General features: G+C 43.0%; 2 protein-coding genes across 9 annotated transcripts in view; both read left to right on the forward strand.

Annotated features, from left to right (window-relative positions):
• The first annotated feature begins 671 nt into the window (after positions 1–671).
• Positions 672–2,621, forward strand: LOC105491321 (coiled-coil domain-containing protein 25-like). Its single transcript, XM_011757635.2, has 2 exons — positions 672–864; positions 1,018–2,621. Exons 1-2 carry the CDS (start codon positions 795–797, stop codon positions 1,569–1,571), a joined length of 624 nt encoding a protein of 207 aa, XP_011755937.1. The 5' UTR covers positions 672–794; the 3' UTR covers positions 1,572–2,621.
• Positions 2,622–6,715: 4,094 nt separating this feature from the next.
• LOC105491548 (polycystin 1 like 3, transient receptor potential channel interacting) overlaps positions 6,716–16,209 on the forward strand; it is an 88,881-nt gene continuing 79,387 nt past the window's right edge. For 2 of the 8 annotated variants that reach the window (XM_071084871.1, XM_071084873.1), the window contains exons 1-3: positions 6,716–7,376; positions 8,687–8,806; positions 13,689–13,805. In XM_071084871.1, coding sequence (XP_070940972.1) covers positions 7,082–7,376; positions 8,687–8,806; positions 13,689–13,805 — 532 coding nt within the window. In that variant the 5' untranslated portion in view covers positions 6,716–7,081. Of the gene's footprint in view, positions 7,377–8,686; positions 8,807–11,843; positions 11,906–13,688; positions 13,806–16,209 lie in introns of those variants that run through there. The other 6 variants (XR_011616563.1, XM_071084870.1, XM_071084866.1 and 3 more) reach the window with 4 other exon arrangements.

Below are 16,209 nucleotides of genomic sequence, written 5' to 3' on the forward strand. Positions count from 1 at the left end.
TGGTTAAACCTTTGCATTCTGGTGCAACAGATGTGGAGGTGTTTTTTTAAATACTGTTTCTAATCAAGACCCTGAGTGTGCAGCCCTGTTGGAGTGTGGTTTACTGCGGGGATTTTTTTTTTTTTTTTTTAAAGACAGAGTCTTGCTCTGTTGCCCAGGTTGGAGTGCAGTGGTGCAATCTCAGCTCACTAGGAGCTCCACCTCCCGGGTTTGCGCCATTCTCCTGCCTCAGCCTCCTGAGTAGCCCAGTTTGGTTCTGACCTCAATGCTCCCACTCAACTTTTGAGTCGTGGTGTGCGTCTAACTGAGTTGCTGAAGCAAGGACAGTGTTCTCCCATGGTTACTGAAGAACAAGTGGCTGTTATCTATGTGGGTGTAAAGGGGGTATCTTGATAAACTGGAGCCCAGCAAGATTACAAAATTTGAGAATGCTTTCTTGTCTCATGTTGTCAGCCAGCACTAAGCCCTGCTGGGCACTGTCAGGGCTGATGGAAAGATCTCGGAAGACTCAGATGCAAAGCTGACGGAGATTGTAACAAACTTCTTGGCTGGATTTGAAGCTTAAACTCCTATGGATTCACATCAAATATCAGTTCAGTTTTGTCATTGTTTGTTCTAGTAAATTAGGTTCATTTGTAAAAGGGTTACTCTCATACTCCTTATGTACAAAAATCACATTTAAAAGTTTCCGTAATGCATTAAAAAAAAAAAAGAGGAGAGTCCCGGGGACCAGGCGGCCGCCGCAGTTGAGCACAGCTGCTCCGTGCTGGAGTCCCTGCACCGCCGCCAGGATCATGGTGTTCTACTTCACCAGCAGCAGCGTTAATTCATCTGCCTGCACTATTTACACGGGAAAGGATAAATTGAAATAGAGACAGGGTTTCACCATTTTGGCCAGAATGGTCTGGATCTCCTGGCCTTGTGATCCACCCGCCTCAGCCTCCCAAAGTGCTGGGATTACAGGCGTGAGCCACCGCGCTTGCCCTTGAGTTTTATATCTCTCCTACTAACCCATAAATCATCATGAAGATCTGATTAAGCATGATTGGCCTCAATATATCTGGTTTCATGTGGCCAAACTCTCTTTGGCTCATGTGTACCTTCGGTTGCATAAGGGAGAGAATATAGAAGACATTCCAAAGGAAGTGCTGATAGACTGTGCCCACCTTGTGAAGGCCAATAGCATTCAAGGCTGCAAGATGAACAACGTTAATGTGGTATATATGCTGTGGTCTAATCTGAAGAAAACAGCTGACGTGGATGTGGGGCAGATAGTATTTCACAGGCAGAAGGATGTAAAAATTGTGACAATGGAGAAGAAAGTAAATGAGATCCTAAACCAATTAGAAAAAAGCAAAGTGGAGCGGTTCCCAGACCTAGCAGCAGAGAAAGAATGCAGAGATTGTGAAGAGAAGAATGAGAAAGAAGCCCAAATTCAGGAAATGAAAAAGAGAGAAAAAGAAAAAATGAAGAAGAGAGAAATGGATGAACTTAGGAGCTATTCATCACGAATGAAAGTTGAAAATATGTCTTCAAATCAGGATGGCAGTGATTCAGATGAATTCATATAAAAGGAGAAAAGGACCTTTGAAAGATGTGAATGTAGAGATAATTGCAGACCTTTTGGTTTCATCTGTGTTCTGAAATATAAAATACAACCAAAATTCTACCTTCATCCTACCCAGAAATGATTGATTTTGGAGTTTTAAAAAAATTTTACCTTTTTTGCTGACAGAAAAGGATCAGATACGTATAAAATAGTTGAACTTGACTGCATATAACTTAAAGTGAAAATGTTTTGGCTAGAACATGTCTTGGTACCTTGTGAAAGCCAGCTGCCCTTGTTCTCGAGATAGACTTTAAAACGAACTAACTCTGAAAAGTACTTCTGTTGCTGTGGTCTATCCCTGAAAACAGGTGTCTTGAAACACTTTTCATATTCTTAAAATAATCTTCACTTCTGTTAAGAAGAACATGTTGATGGGTAATTATGCGAATGTTTCCCTGTCCCTGATTTCCCTGTTAGAAAAAATGGTGTATGAGTTTTGAAAAAGAGATTTCCAGAAGATTGTTGGCTTCAGTATTCACGTTCCATCGTGTCATCTGGGTCTGTTAGTATAGTGACCCTGCGTGCAGCCTGTCCCAGCTTTTATGTCCTTGCTTCCTCTGAGCAGGGGACTCCATCTTAGTATCATCATATTTAAAGAAATCGATGGTGTTCATCAAGGTGGGGCCTGTAGCAGTTGTTGCCTGAGCACCAGGTCACCCAAGTCACCTATGCAACAACTTCTGGGCTCAGGAGTAATTTCTCAGCACTGAGGGTAAAATAGGAAGGAATGCTCTGTTGATCATTTGGGAGATGTAGGTTACCTGACTGGTGCCTTGGGATGCAGCATGAAGCAGAAGTCCATATTGCAATTATGATTTTAGAAGGAACTAAGCATTTCACCGGCCAGCCAAGTAATTACTTTCTTTACCTTGAAATCATATTTGAGTTGTAACCCCAGAGTTCAATTTCTTATTGTAAATTCACTAACTTACTGTGTAACATTACTTCTCACGCGAACCTCTCACTATCTGTTGTGATTCTGAGCTGAAGATGCCTTTTGATTGCAGGATGTAAGGCAACCCCCATAGAAGGAGACAAAATGAGGAGAAAGAGAACAAAGCCTGCAAGACCAGAGGCCTACAGACGGACATTTTACTCACACTCACAGCAGCGAGAGCGACCTCCTGCAGCATATACTCCACCTGTAATAGCACTTTGGAACTGTGGGCAAAACCAAAAGGCTAGTGTTTCCATTTATGTTATGGGGTTGAACTGGAAAATTCCCTGAGGCATAATTCATTGGCCAAATTTTGAGAGGGTGTAGAAGATGACTTTAGAAATGAGTGGTTTTGTGTATGTGTCTAATGATATTCAGCCTGACGTTCTGCAATTTTAAAAGTTAGAATAAAGTATCATTTTTTAATCTGGAGAAAAAGCTTGAAACACATGTGTGGATGTATCGTGTATTTATTTTTGTACGTATATGAAGATGTTCAGAAGTTGAGGCTCTGTGAACTTTGAAAACAGAAGCATGCCGCATCCAGATGATTCCATTGCCACACACTCTTGTAAGGGTGGACTACTGTGCCCAGAAAACTTCCAAATAAACCGCAACCCTTTATCCTGGCATTGGAAACACTCCCATTTTCTGGTTACAGTTCCCACTGCTGTTCCACCAAGTACCCCCTACACATACACACACACACACACACACACACACGTATTTCTTTCTCTTTATCAATACCTTCCACTTTCCCACCTCTGTGTATTTATTCACATCGACTCCTCTGCCGAGATGTCCATTTCATCTGTCTAAATATTGCCATCTTTATGTGTTCATTCCAAAAGCTGGAAGTAATTTATTCCTTATCTGAACCTTCACAGCAGCACCTAAGCTGTCCCTCTAGGCTGGCACTTTTCACTGCCTATATTAATTACAATTACTATGCCTTTTCTTCCTTAATTGGACTTTTTGAAAGTGAGGATCATACTGTATTTCTCTTTCATTTGATTACTGCAGTGTTTTGGTTTTTTTGGTTTTGGGGCTTTTTTTTGAGACAGAGTCTTGCTCTGTCGCCCAGGCTGGAGTGCGGTGGCTCTATCTCAGCTCACTGCAACCTCCGCCAACTGGTTCAAGTGATCCTACTGCCTCAGCCTCCTGAGTAGCTGGGATTACAGGCACGGGCCACCAAGCTCGGCTAATTTTTGTTTTTTTAGTAGAGACGGGGTTTCACCATGTTGGCCAGGCTGGTCTTAAGCTCCTGACCTCAAGTGATCTGCCCACCTCAGCCTCCCAAAGCACTGGGATTACAGGCGTGAGCCACTGGCCTTGGCTGATTACTGCAGTGTTTTCCAAACAGGATGTATTCTTGCAGTCTGTGTTTTAGAGAATTTCATAATGTTGGTGGCCACTCCTGTACTGATTTTTAGAGTAACATAAGCATCACTTGCACTATCTGGATAACCATCTTAACCCTGAAACCTGCCAAGTGGTTCAGTGCCCACATTTGCTTGAGTTTATGATCACTTTTTGGCACCAAGAAAGAACCAGCTGTAATCCACGGGGTGGGTATGCAACAGGTGGAGACCAAATGACCTGCTGTTTGAACAAAGGGTTTTTTTGTTGGGTTTTTTTTTGGTTTTTTTTTAGTGAGTCAAATAAAGAAACGTGTTATCAGAACTGAATCCTCCCCATATCATAAAATAGCATGCATGCCAGATTCAAAGAAACCTGAGTAGTCGTAGGCCAGAACCCTGTTTGTCTGCTACTGAGCTTGGCAAAACATGGATCTCATTGGTTTTTAGTTTTGTTTGTATTTACTTTGTATTCATTCTTCCATTTAATATTGTTTGGTTTTTATGACTGTGTAAGAGCTTTAAGATAAAGTTCATGAACCAGGGACGGTGACTCACACCTGCAGTTTGAGAAGCCAAGGTGAGAGGATTGTTTGAGTCCAGGAGTTCAAGTGTGCACTGAGCTATGATCACGCTACTGCCCTCCAGCCTGGGTGGCATAATGAGACCCCCATATCAAAAAAAAAAAAAAAAAAAAGTTTATGTCTAGTTCTGTTTGCACGTACTGAAGAGACAGAATACAGTAATTTAAATCAGTCCTGGCGGTATCAGAGATGTAGGATGAACAAGTCGAGAGATTTAATGTACACCCTGAGGACTACAGGTAATAAAACCATACAGTAGACAGGATTTATGCTGGATGAGATTTTAGCTGCTCTTGCCACAAAAACCAAAAAAAAGTGGGTAACTAATGTGAGGTGTTGAATATGTTTGTTTTACTATAGTAACCTTCTTAAAATCTATATGTATCCCATAACATTTTGCTGTGTGTCTTTTTTTTTTTTTTTTTTTTTTTTTTTTTTTTTTTTTTTTGAGGCAGAGTCTGGCTCTGTCGCCCAGGCTGGAGTGAGTGGCGCGATCTCGGCTCACTGCAAGCTCCGCCTCCCGGGTTCCCGCCATTCTCCTGCCTCAGCCTCCCTAGTAGCTGGGACTACAGGTGCCCGCCACCGCGCCCGGCTAATTTTTTGTATTTTTAGTAGAAACGGGGTTTCACCGTGGTCTCGATCTCCTGACCTTGTGATCCGCCCGCCTCAGCCTCCCAAAGTGCTGGGATTACAGGCGTGAGCCACCGCGCCCGGCAATGCTGTGTGTCTTAAATATACACAATACAATTTACTTTTTTAAAAAATGAGGCCAGGTGCAGTGGCTCATGTCTATAATCCCAGCACTCTGGGAGGCCAAGGTGGGTGGATCACCTGAGGTTAGGAGTTTGAGACCAGTCTGACCAACATGGTGAAACTCCATCTCTACTAAAAATACAAAATTAGCCGGGTGTGGTGGCACATGCCTGTAATTCCAGCTACTTAGGAGGCTGAGGCAGGAGAATCGCTTGAACCCAGGAGGTGGAGGTTGCAATGAGCTGAGATGGCGCCATTGCACTCCAGCCTGGGCAGCAAGAGCAAAACTCTGTCTCAAAGAAAAAAAAAAAAATCAATCCTAGAGGGTCTGCAAGAATGACTTTCTTTTTTTTTTTTTTTTTTTTTTTTTGAGACGGAGTCTTGCTGTGTCTCCCAGGCTGGAGTGCAGTGGTGTGATCTCGGCTCACTGCAAGCTCCGCCTCCCGGGTTCACGCCATTCTCCCGCCTCAGCCTCCCAAGTAGCTGAGACTACAGGCGCCCGCCACCACGCCCGGCTAGTTTTTTGTATTTTTAGTAGAGACAGGGTTTCACCATGTTAGCCAGGATAGTCTCGATCTCCTGACCTCGTGATCCACCCGCCTCGGCCTCCCAAAGTGCTGGGATTACAGGCTTGAGCCACCGCGCCCGGCCAAGAATGACTTTCTTTAAAAAATATATATATATATGGCTGAGTGTGGTGGCTCACACCTGTAATTCCCCAACTTTGGGAGGCCAAGGCGAGCAGATGTCTTGAGCCCAGCAATTCGAGACCACCCTGGGCAAACATAGCAAGACACTATCTCTAAAAAAAAAAATAAATAGGCCGGGCGCGGTGGCTCAAGCTTGTAATCCCAGCACTTTGGGAGGCCGAGACGGGCGGATCACGAGGTCAGGAGATCGAGACCATCCTGGCTGACACGGTGAAACCCCGTCTCTACTAAAAAAAATACAAAAACTTAGCCGGGCGAGGTGGCGGGCGCCTGTAGTCCCAGCTACTCGGGAGGCTGAGGCAGGAGAATGGCGTAAACCCAGGAGGCGGAGCTTGCAGTGAGCTGAGATCCGGCCAGTGCACTCCAGCCTGGGCGACAGAGCGAGACTCCGTCTCAAAAAAAAAAAAAAAAAAAAAAAAAAAAAAATATATATATATATATATATATATATATATATATGGCTGAGTGTGGTGGCTCACACCTGTAATTCCCCAACTTTGGGAGGCCAAGGCGAGCAGATGTCTTGAGCCCAGCAATTCGAGACCACCCTGGGCAACATAGCAAGACACTATCTCTAAAAAAAAAAATAAATAAATAAATAAAAAGAGTTGGGCGTGGTGGTGCGCTCCTATAGTCCCAGCTACTCGAGAGGCTGAGGTGGGAGGATTGATCCCTTGAGCCTGGGAGGTCGAGGCTGCAGTGAGCTGAGATCATGCCACTGCACTCCAGCCTGGGCAACAGAATGAGACCCTGTCTCAGAAAAGAAAAAGCTACACTTATTAATTTTTAGCCACACTAACTTAGATGTTAGGTATTCATGATCCTCTACCCAGTGCAGCTTAGACTCAGCTTTATCATCTATCTCTACTTGCTAAAGTCATATTTGGTAGGTAGACACAGATGGTGGGGCCCCAGACACAAAGGGCCATTGCTTTATTGATCTCTGCTATTTGTTTTCAGCTTGTAGGAACTGCACCTGGGTCCTCAAAACAAAACCTTTTGTATCCTTGGTAAATTGTTCCCAACTCATAAAAGAAGAACACTAATAAGACAAGCCCGTCAATATATATATTTAAAGGATCAGGCAGCTGCTAAACCCCCACACTTTTTCTTGCTACAATTCAGAGAACATGTTCTTCAAAGGAGGAAGCTGGCTTTGGTTATACATCAGAACAAGTATCATTCTAGGAAGTAAACTAAACAGCCCAGGGCCACATGGGCAAAATAATTGTTACCAGTTTAACAGATTTCACTGCAGCTTTGAGGAAGCAGAGAATTACTGTCATGGGCAGAGAGGATTCCTAGCTCGTATTTGGAACCAGGAAGTTGAAGATCTCATCCGGGACTTTCTGGAAGAACGAGAGAAGTGGTGGATTGGGCAAAATGTAATGCCGCTGAGAAAGCATCAAGGTGAAAACTACCCAGGTAAGACTCTAGGGTTTGGTGTTTATGAAGAAAACTTTCTTATATTTTATTCTGGACAGAAAAAAAAAAAAGAAAGAAAATCTTAATCTTTCTGCTTTTGTACACAAAAAAACCAATCACTTTACTTCATTACCATCTTTCCTCTGAAATATTTCCATTTTGTGCTACAGCCTTTGATTTGTCCGTGTAGCAAAAGTGATGCGATTTTTCCTAGAACCCATCTAAAGTTAACTTACCTAACCTTTCACTAAAAGAATTGTGCTAGGTTTGCCGGGCGCGGTGGCTCACGCCTGTAATCCCAGCACTTTGGGAGGCCGAGGCGGGCGGATCACAAGGTCAGGAAATCGAGACCTCGGTGAAACCCCGTCTCTACTAAAAATACAAAAAATTAGCCGGGCGCGGTGGCGGGCGCCTGTAGTCCCAGCTACTCAGGAGGCTGAGGCAGGAGAATGGCGTGAACCCGGGAGGCGGAGCTTGCAGTGAGCCGAGATCGCGCCACTGCGCTCCAGCCTGGGGGACAGAGCAAGATTCTGTCTCAAAAAAAAAAAAAAAAAAAAGACTCCGTCTCAAAAAAAAAAAAAAAAATTGTGCTAGGTTCGAAAGACAGAAACCTTTGGTGGTCATTTTTTTCCTAATAAACATCTCTTCATTGTTCTGATCTCTAAGTTTTCTAACACAAAACTAAGAGGAAGATTATCTACCTATTGTCTTTCTTACAGTGTTTTCAAAGCTATGCACCATAATCTTGAAGTTTTAGAGACAAATCCAAGCCATTATTATATCATTCTCATCATCCTCATTAATGTGTAGGTAAAGTAATACTAAGCCTTGTGGTAAGGAACACATACAAAAAAATAAACTATAATGTATGGGAGGAAATTCTACATTTTTATCTGTTGGAAGCCAGCCAAATTTGGCTTTCATATTTACTTTTTAAAAATGCCTGGCGGGGCGGGTGCAGTGGCTCACGCCTGTAATCTGAGCACTTTGGAAGGCGGAGGTGGATGGATCACCTGAGGTCAAGAGTTCGAGACCAGCCTGGCCAACACGGTGAAACCCCCTCTCTACTAAAAATACAAAAATTAGCCAGGTGTGGTAGCGGATGCCTGTAATCCCAGCTACTTGGGAGGCTGAGGCAGGAGAATTACTGGAACCTGGGAGGCGGAGGTTGCAGTGAGCGGAGATGGCACCACTGCACTCCAGCCTGGGCGACAAAGTGAGACTCTGTGTTGAAAACAATAATAAAAAATAAATCTAAATGCCTGACTTTTGAGTATGAGGCTCACCTGGGTCTGATCTCCCCTCAGCAGATGTTGCAGCCCACAGGGCCCCAAAGCCCCCCAGCTGCACCTACCTGTCCAGAAACCTCAATCGGATCTTATCCAAAGAGGACAAGTGCTTCCTGAGACACTATTTCATTTGCCAGACTGGTAAGTCATAAAGTTACATGCTGCCAAAGACCCACATTTTAAAAACTGATTCTAAATAAGGAGTGCATGTGAGAGTATTGGTTAAATAATCTGTGAGTGGTAGACCATGGGAGGATACAGAGCTATTGATTTTCATGATACTGATTAGCATGAGAAACTCATCTGGAGTGACTCCCTTATCCATCCCCACGGGAGTTGAAAGGGTTGCGCCTTGATGTTCTCCTCGTGTTTTGACTTGGGCAGAGTGTGGAAGAAATTGTATTGGTGACACCATTTTCCACATGCACACTCATAATTCAGTCAGCATTTGGGCTTCCGAGGGAAGGATGGGAAAGAGAAGGAGGAGAAAAGAATATGGCAGAGGAAGATGAGAAGGCGAAGGGTGACAGGACTGTTACCTGAGGTTCGCTTCTGCAGAAGTAGATCAGGATTAAGCTATGTGTGTATGTATGCATTTTTGTGTGTGTAGTTGTTGTATTTATTTATTTTTTCTAAGATGGAGTTTTGCTCTTGTCGCCCAGGCTGGAGTGCAATGGCGTAATCTTGGCTCACCAAAACCTCCGCCTCCCGGGTTCAAGCGATTCTCCTGCCTCAGCCTCCCGAGTAGCTGGGATTGCAGGCATGTGCCATCATGCCTGGTTAATTTTGTATTTTTAGTAGAGATGGGGGTTTCTCCATGTTGGTCAGACTGGTCTCGAACTCCCAACCTCAGGTGATTCACCTGCCTCAGCCTCCCAAAGTGCTGGGATTACAGGTGTGAGCCACTGAGCCCAGCCTATTTATTTATTTTTTTATATGGAGATGGGGTCTTGTTATGTTGCCCAGGCTTGTCTCGAACTCCTGGACTCAAGCAATCCTCCCACCTCGGCCTCTCAAAGTGCTAGGATTACAGGAATAAGCCACTGTGCCCGGCCTTGGTGATTTCTTAAAAAAAAAAAAAAAAAAAAAAAAACTACCATACAACTGAGCAGTTGCTGGGCATTTATCGCAGAAAGAGAAAACCTGTGCTCACATAAAAATATGTATATAGATGCTTATAGCAGCTTTACTCATAATAGAGCAAAACTGGAAACAATTCAGATGTCTGTCAACAGGTGAATGGTCCAGCCATGGCAGTCACACTGTTTCCACTCTCCCTGGTGACTCTGTCCCACTTCCCTCTCTCTACTCAGCCTCCAACACCTGGGAGCCTCCCTCAGTCTCATTCTCAGGTCAGGTGATAACCTTGCTTTCTAACTCAAGGAGAAAAAAAAAAAAAAAAAAATCAAAGCAATTTGGAGTCCGTCCAAGGCTCGGACTGCTGAATCTAGCCACCTACCAGCACCTGTTCCTGTAGCGCGATAATGCCTTCTTTCATGCTGCTACAAACCTTCGTACTCCTACCCAAAGTGAATCCCTCTGATTGTTGAATTGGATTCCATGGAGTCCAATTCAGTAATAAAAAGAAACAAACTATTGATATACATAGCAATCTCCAGAGAATTATGCCAAGTGAACAAAGCCAATCTCAAAATGTTATGTACTCTATGGTGCCATTTATTGAGCATTCTTGAAATGATAACATGATAGAAATGGAGAACAGATTAGTGGTTGTCAGGGTCTAAGAAGGGCATGGGGGCAGGAAGGAAGTAGGGATGGCTATAAAAGGGCAATGTGGGCCAGGCACAGTGACTCACACCTGTAATCCCAGCACTTTGGGAGGCCAAGGTGGGTGGATCACGAGGTCAAGAAATCGAGACCATCCTGGCCACCATAGTGAAACCCCAGTCTCTACTAAAAATACAAAAATTAGCCAGGCATGGTGGTGCGCACCTGTAGTCCTAGGTACTCAGGAGGCTGAGGCAGGAGAATGGCTTGAACCCGGGAGTCAGAGGTTGCACTGAGCCAAGATTGCACCACTGCACTGCACTCCAGCCTGGTGACAGAGTGAGACTCTATCTAAAAAAAAAAAAAAAAAAGGGGGGGTCAATGTGAGGGATTCTTATAGCAACTAAAAAAAAATTTTGACATGACTGTATCCGTGTCCATATCCTGTTGTTACCCTTGCAAGATGTTACCCTTGGAAACTGGATACAGGCATCTCTCTGCATTTTCTCTTACATCTGCATGTGAATATACAATTATCTCAAAATAATGTTACATTTTTTTAAAAAAAGAAAAATGCCCTGATGTAAGTATACATATCACTTACACAGTATTCTTGCCAAAAAAAAATAGAGAGTAATGCAAATTAAAAACAAACTGAGATACCCTTTCCCATCTATCAGATTGGCATAAATCCACAAACTTAACAACATCTTCCGCTGGCAAGACCTTAGGAAAATAGGTAATCTCATAAACTGCTAGTGAGAATGCAGTAAGATAGCTCTATGAGTTTATAAATAAAGGAGAATTCAGCAATATCTAGCAAAATTACATATACATCTACCCTTGAACCAGTGTCCACTGCTAGGAAACTATCCCAAAGGCAAACCAGCAAAAGTACAAAAAGATGCACGCATAAGGCTATTCATTGTAGCTCTCTGTGATAGCAGAAAAGTAGGAATAATCCACATGCCCATTAAGAAGGAACTGGTTGTAAAAAGCAAATAACAACGATCTCCATATACTGCAGTGGGGTTATCTCTACGATGGATTTTTTTTTAGTGGAAAATAAAGGTGCAGAACATATATATTTGCCTATATACATACACGTACATATAAATATAACAGAAGGAGAAACAAAAACTAATGGAAATGGTTACCTATGGGAGAGAGAGAAAACAGGGCAGAAAGGATGAAGATGGAAATGAGACCTTTCGAAATGTACCTGGTTTTATAGTTCGGCATTGGAACTCTTTCAGTGTTTTCCATAATTATTGCTATGGTTTGAATGTGCCCCTTCCAAAACAGGTGTTGCCAATGTGATTGCATTAAGAGGTGGGGCTTTAAGAGGTGGGTTGGCCTACAGGGTTCCTCCCTCGTGAATGGGATTAGGTGTCCTTATAAAAGGAGCTGGCAGAAGGAGGGCTTCTTTTGCCCTCCCACCTTATGAGGATGCGGCCCTCGTCCAACTCTGAGTGCCTGTGCCTTCATCTTGGACGTCCAGCATGCAGAACTGTGAGAATTAGATTTCTGTTCTTGATAAATTACCCTGTTTGTGATATTCTATTATAGCAGCACAAAACAGACTAAAGCAATTATAAAACAATTTACGTCAACTTTTTTTTTTTTTTTTGAGATGGAGTTTCGCTCTTGTTGCCCAGGCTGGAGTACAACGGTACAATCTTGGCTCACTGCGACCTCCACCTCCGGGGGTCAAGTGATTCTCCTGCCTCAGCCTCCCAAGTAGCTGGGGTTACAGGCACCCGGCTAATTTTTGTATCTTTAGAAGAGACGGGGGCGGTTTCACCATCCTGGCCAGGCTGGTCTAGAACTCCTGACCTCAGGTGATACACTCTCCTAGGCCTCCCAAAGTGCTGGGATTACAGGCGTGAGCCACCGCGCCTGGCCTGTCAACATGTTAAAAAGCAATCCCTAAAAGTAGGGAAAGAGAGGAGAGGAGAAGAATTGGAGCTAACAAGTTTGGACAGTTTTTAAGGTAATTTTGCTCGAGCAGGAAACAGCTGGGGCAATAGTTAATGAGGCCAATATAAGTTGTTGGGTTTTTTTTTAAGACAGAAAAAATAGCATGCAGGAATGATGTACTTAATCTGAGCTACCAAACAACTAGAGGGATTCACTTTGGGTAGGAGTAGAAAGATTTGTAGCAGCATGAGAGAAGGCATTGGCGCTCTACAGGTACAGGTGCTGGTAGGAGCTAGATTTGATGGTCAGAGTCGTGGAAGGACTCTAAATTGTTCTGATAATCTCCTTGAGTTAGAAAGCAAGGTTATCACCTGACCTGAGAATGCGACTGAGGGAGGCTCCCAGGTGTTGGAGGTTGAGTAGAGAGAGGGAACTGGGAGTCACCTGGGAGAGTGGAAACAGTATGATTGCCAGGCAGTGTGAAGGCAGGCCACCCAAGCTTCATGATAGTGAATTTAAGCTGAGCCATAGTCATCGTGGTTATGATTTTTCTCAAGCCATGTCCAACAGCGTGTGTGAGAAACTCTTGCTCGCTCATGTATGCAAGGAGGCATGTTCAAGAATGTTATTGCCAGCCGGGCGTGGTGGCTTACGCCTGTAATCCCAGCACTTTGGGAGGTCAAGGTGGGCAGATTACCTGAGGTCAGGAGTTCAAGACCAGCCTGGCCAACATGGTGAAACCTCGTTTCTACTAAAAATACAAAAATTAGCCAGACGTGGTGGCATGTGCTTGTAATCCCAGCTACTTGGGAGACTGAGGCAGGAGAATCACTTGAACCCGGGAGGTGGAGATTGCAGTGAGCCAAGATCGCGCCATTGCACTCCAGCCTGGGCAACAGAGCAAAAACTCCATCTCAAAAAAAGAATGTTATCACCCACCTTCTGAACTCTTTTATCTCTGCCAATGAGAGTTAACACAAAGAATATTACGCTTAGTACGGAATTTTCCATTTATGCTGGAGGTTGCAAACTTTTTTGGTGAAAAATCAGACCCTGGCGATGACCTTAAGCAGTAGATGTAAATAGCTCCACAAGCTTAGTGTTCCAACAATGGAACACTAGGCATAAATGGGTTAATGAACTTCTCAGTGTTGACCCAACTAGTGGACTTAATTTGAAATGTGGGACACCATAATGTATTGTGAGCAGCCTCCACAGCAAAAGGGCTACTGCAGAATTCTTAGTGTCCTTAAAAAACTGGATAGGAATTTTTAATTTGTGTTTTCCTAATTATCACATAAGTGCGTGTAATGATGGTTTTATAGACTTGTAGCCATAACTATCACCTATAAATTGTGTATTGGCTTCCAAATAGATGGCGTTTTGGACAGAGATGCCCATTATGAAAGAAATGGAAATGATTCTCATTTGTACGAGAGACCCGAGAAGACAAAAAGAGGAGTTGCAATAGCAAGAGACAAAATGCCCCCAGGTAATGCATTCCTCCTCTAGTAACCTTAAAAATCCATGGAATCAGTTTCTGCTAAAGGAATGCACGAGACTGAATTAATGCTGAAATGTATTACAGCACGTGCCCAATATTCGTTGCATTCTATTCTGTCTGATCTTAATATGGCAATCTTTGCCTTCATTTTATATATGTGTTTTCTTGATACGCCCTTGGCCATCTTCTTTTCATATATTCCCAAATAAAAGACAAGGTTTTATTCCCAAAAAATTTTTCATCAACAAAGAGAAAGTCGTCTTTTTTTTTTTTTTTTTTTTTGAGACGGAGTCTCGCTCTGTCGCCCAGGCTGGAGTGCAGTGGCCAGATCTCAGCTCACTGCAAGCTCCGCCTCCCGGGTTCACGCCATTCTCCTGCCTCAGCCTCCCGAGTAGCTGGGACCACAGGCGCCGCCACCTCGCCGGGCTAATTTTTTGTGTTTTTAGTAGAGACGGGGTTTCACCGTGTTAGCCAGGATGGTCTCGATCTCCTGACCTTGTGATCCGCCCATCTCGGCCTCCCAAAGTGCTGGGATTACAGGCTTGAGCCACCGCGCCCGGCCAAGAAAGTCATCTTAAAGTTCTTGCAAAGTCTTTCAAATCATGGTGTTAACACTTGTTTATTTAATTTTGAAAACCAAGTACTATTCGGGAAGGATACATTAGCCTGAAATGATAGCAATCAATATCAGTGGATGGCTGGTTATAGAGATCAACGGAAAGAAAGAAGTAGAACAGATCAATTTAAAGTGGATCTCGTGATCATTCCTTGGGGTATGACCTCACAGTGCAAGTGTTAGACGTCCTGGTCAACAAACCCTTTAAATATCACTTAGCAATTTAGAAAGTTTTATTTAGAGACATGAATATATATTTGAAGAATAAATGTAAAATCCAACTTTGCTCAATCCTTTGTAAAAGGGGACTTGTGAGTTGTAGGAAAATGTTTAGTGATAGCATTAGGTGGAAGTAAAGATGACATATTTTGGAAAACTGTTAAATCCAAAAGTTGTTCTGATGATAATTAATGCAATGATGTTAAAGATGCATTTGAAATGTTTAAGCTGTGTCATGAAATGTGAGTTTCGTGAGAGCAATGCTTCCAATATTACTTTACATAACATGTGGCTTAAATGTCGTAGTAAAACTAAATTACTGAATTAAATAGACATTTGACTATTTCACCTACATCCTTTAAGTTTATATTGTCAAGCTTGCCCCAGAAATGCTTTTTAAAATCTCCTCATTGGGAAAAATGCAGACTGCCTTATTGTGGGGCAATTTACCTAACAAGCAATATGCCTAATATTTATGTACATAGAGTCTTTTGTAAAGTTTGTGGACTGGATCTCCCCTCAGCAGATGTTGGCTCACACCTGTAATCCCAGCACTTTGGGAGGCTGAGTTGGAAGGACTGCTTGAGGCCAGGAGTTCGAGTCCAACTTGGGCAACATACTGGGTCTCTGTCTCTACAAAAACTTTTAAAAATAAAAATTAAAAAAATTAGGCAGGTTTGCCGGTGGATGCCTGTAGTCTCAGCTACTTAGGAGGCTGAGGCAGGAGGATAGTTTAAACCCAGAGTTAGAGGCTGTTAGAGCCATAATCAAGTCACCGCACTCCAGGCAGCCTTTTTAAGTCTCTATCAGATTGTTTGTAAAAGTTTTTTGTAATTCAAAAATTTTCTTAGTGTGTATCTAGGTTACTTTTCACTCATTGTGCCTAGAACATGATGCTACATATACACATCTTTCTTGAATCAAGAATATCCTACATATGTATCACTTTTTCATTTGTTCTGATTCTGTCCTTAAGAAATATCAGGTATCTATGTGCCGTATTGCTACTTCCTATCCTCTGTATCTTTCCTGTACTCTCTTTAAATGAAAAGAATGGTTTCATGTTGATCACCCTTTCTGTTGTTAGAGGAGGGCACCTTACATTTATCTTCCATATCAGGGACTAATTTTTCCACATCTGCTCAGTATTCCCTCCCAGGTGGATTTTAATTTTTCTGCAGTATTTTTTTTGTCATCTTGAAATCCTTTGATACTGTTATTTTTCTTTTAATGCACCTCATTCTGGCGCATGTTAGCTTCAAATGGTTAATCCTTACGATTTTGTTTGGTTCCCTCTACCTTTCTCCATCATCACGGTGGCTGTGGTTGACTCGGTTTCTTGCCATGTCTTCTCACAAGACTTTCAGAATCAAGTGATTCCTGGCCAAGAAATAAAAGCAAAATCATCTGATTCCCCAGTGGATGATAAAATCACATACAACTGATGTAATCAGGTACAACTCCAGGAGGAGACACTGGAGAAGAGGCATGCTGGGTCTGTAAGGAATTGCACGTTAAAATGGCACATGTATTTATGCTGTCTCAATCAAGGTCATC

The sequence above is a fragment of the Macaca nemestrina genome, chromosome 18 (assembly GCF_043159975.1).
Source record: "Macaca nemestrina isolate mMacNem1 chromosome 18, mMacNem.hap1, whole genome shotgun sequence".
NCBI lineage: Eukaryota > Metazoa > Chordata > Mammalia > Primates > Cercopithecidae > Macaca > Macaca nemestrina.

Bases quoted from the DNA above. Each gene is read 5' to 3' on its own strand.
- LOC105491321 (XM_011757635.2), top strand. From the start codon at position 795: ATGGTGTTCTACTTCACCAGCAGCAGCGTTAATTCATCTGCCTGCACT. The intron at 865-1,017 runs TGAAATAGAGAC...ACTAACCCATAA, and splicing joins TTACACGGGAAAGGATAAAT to ATCATCATGAAGATCTGATT.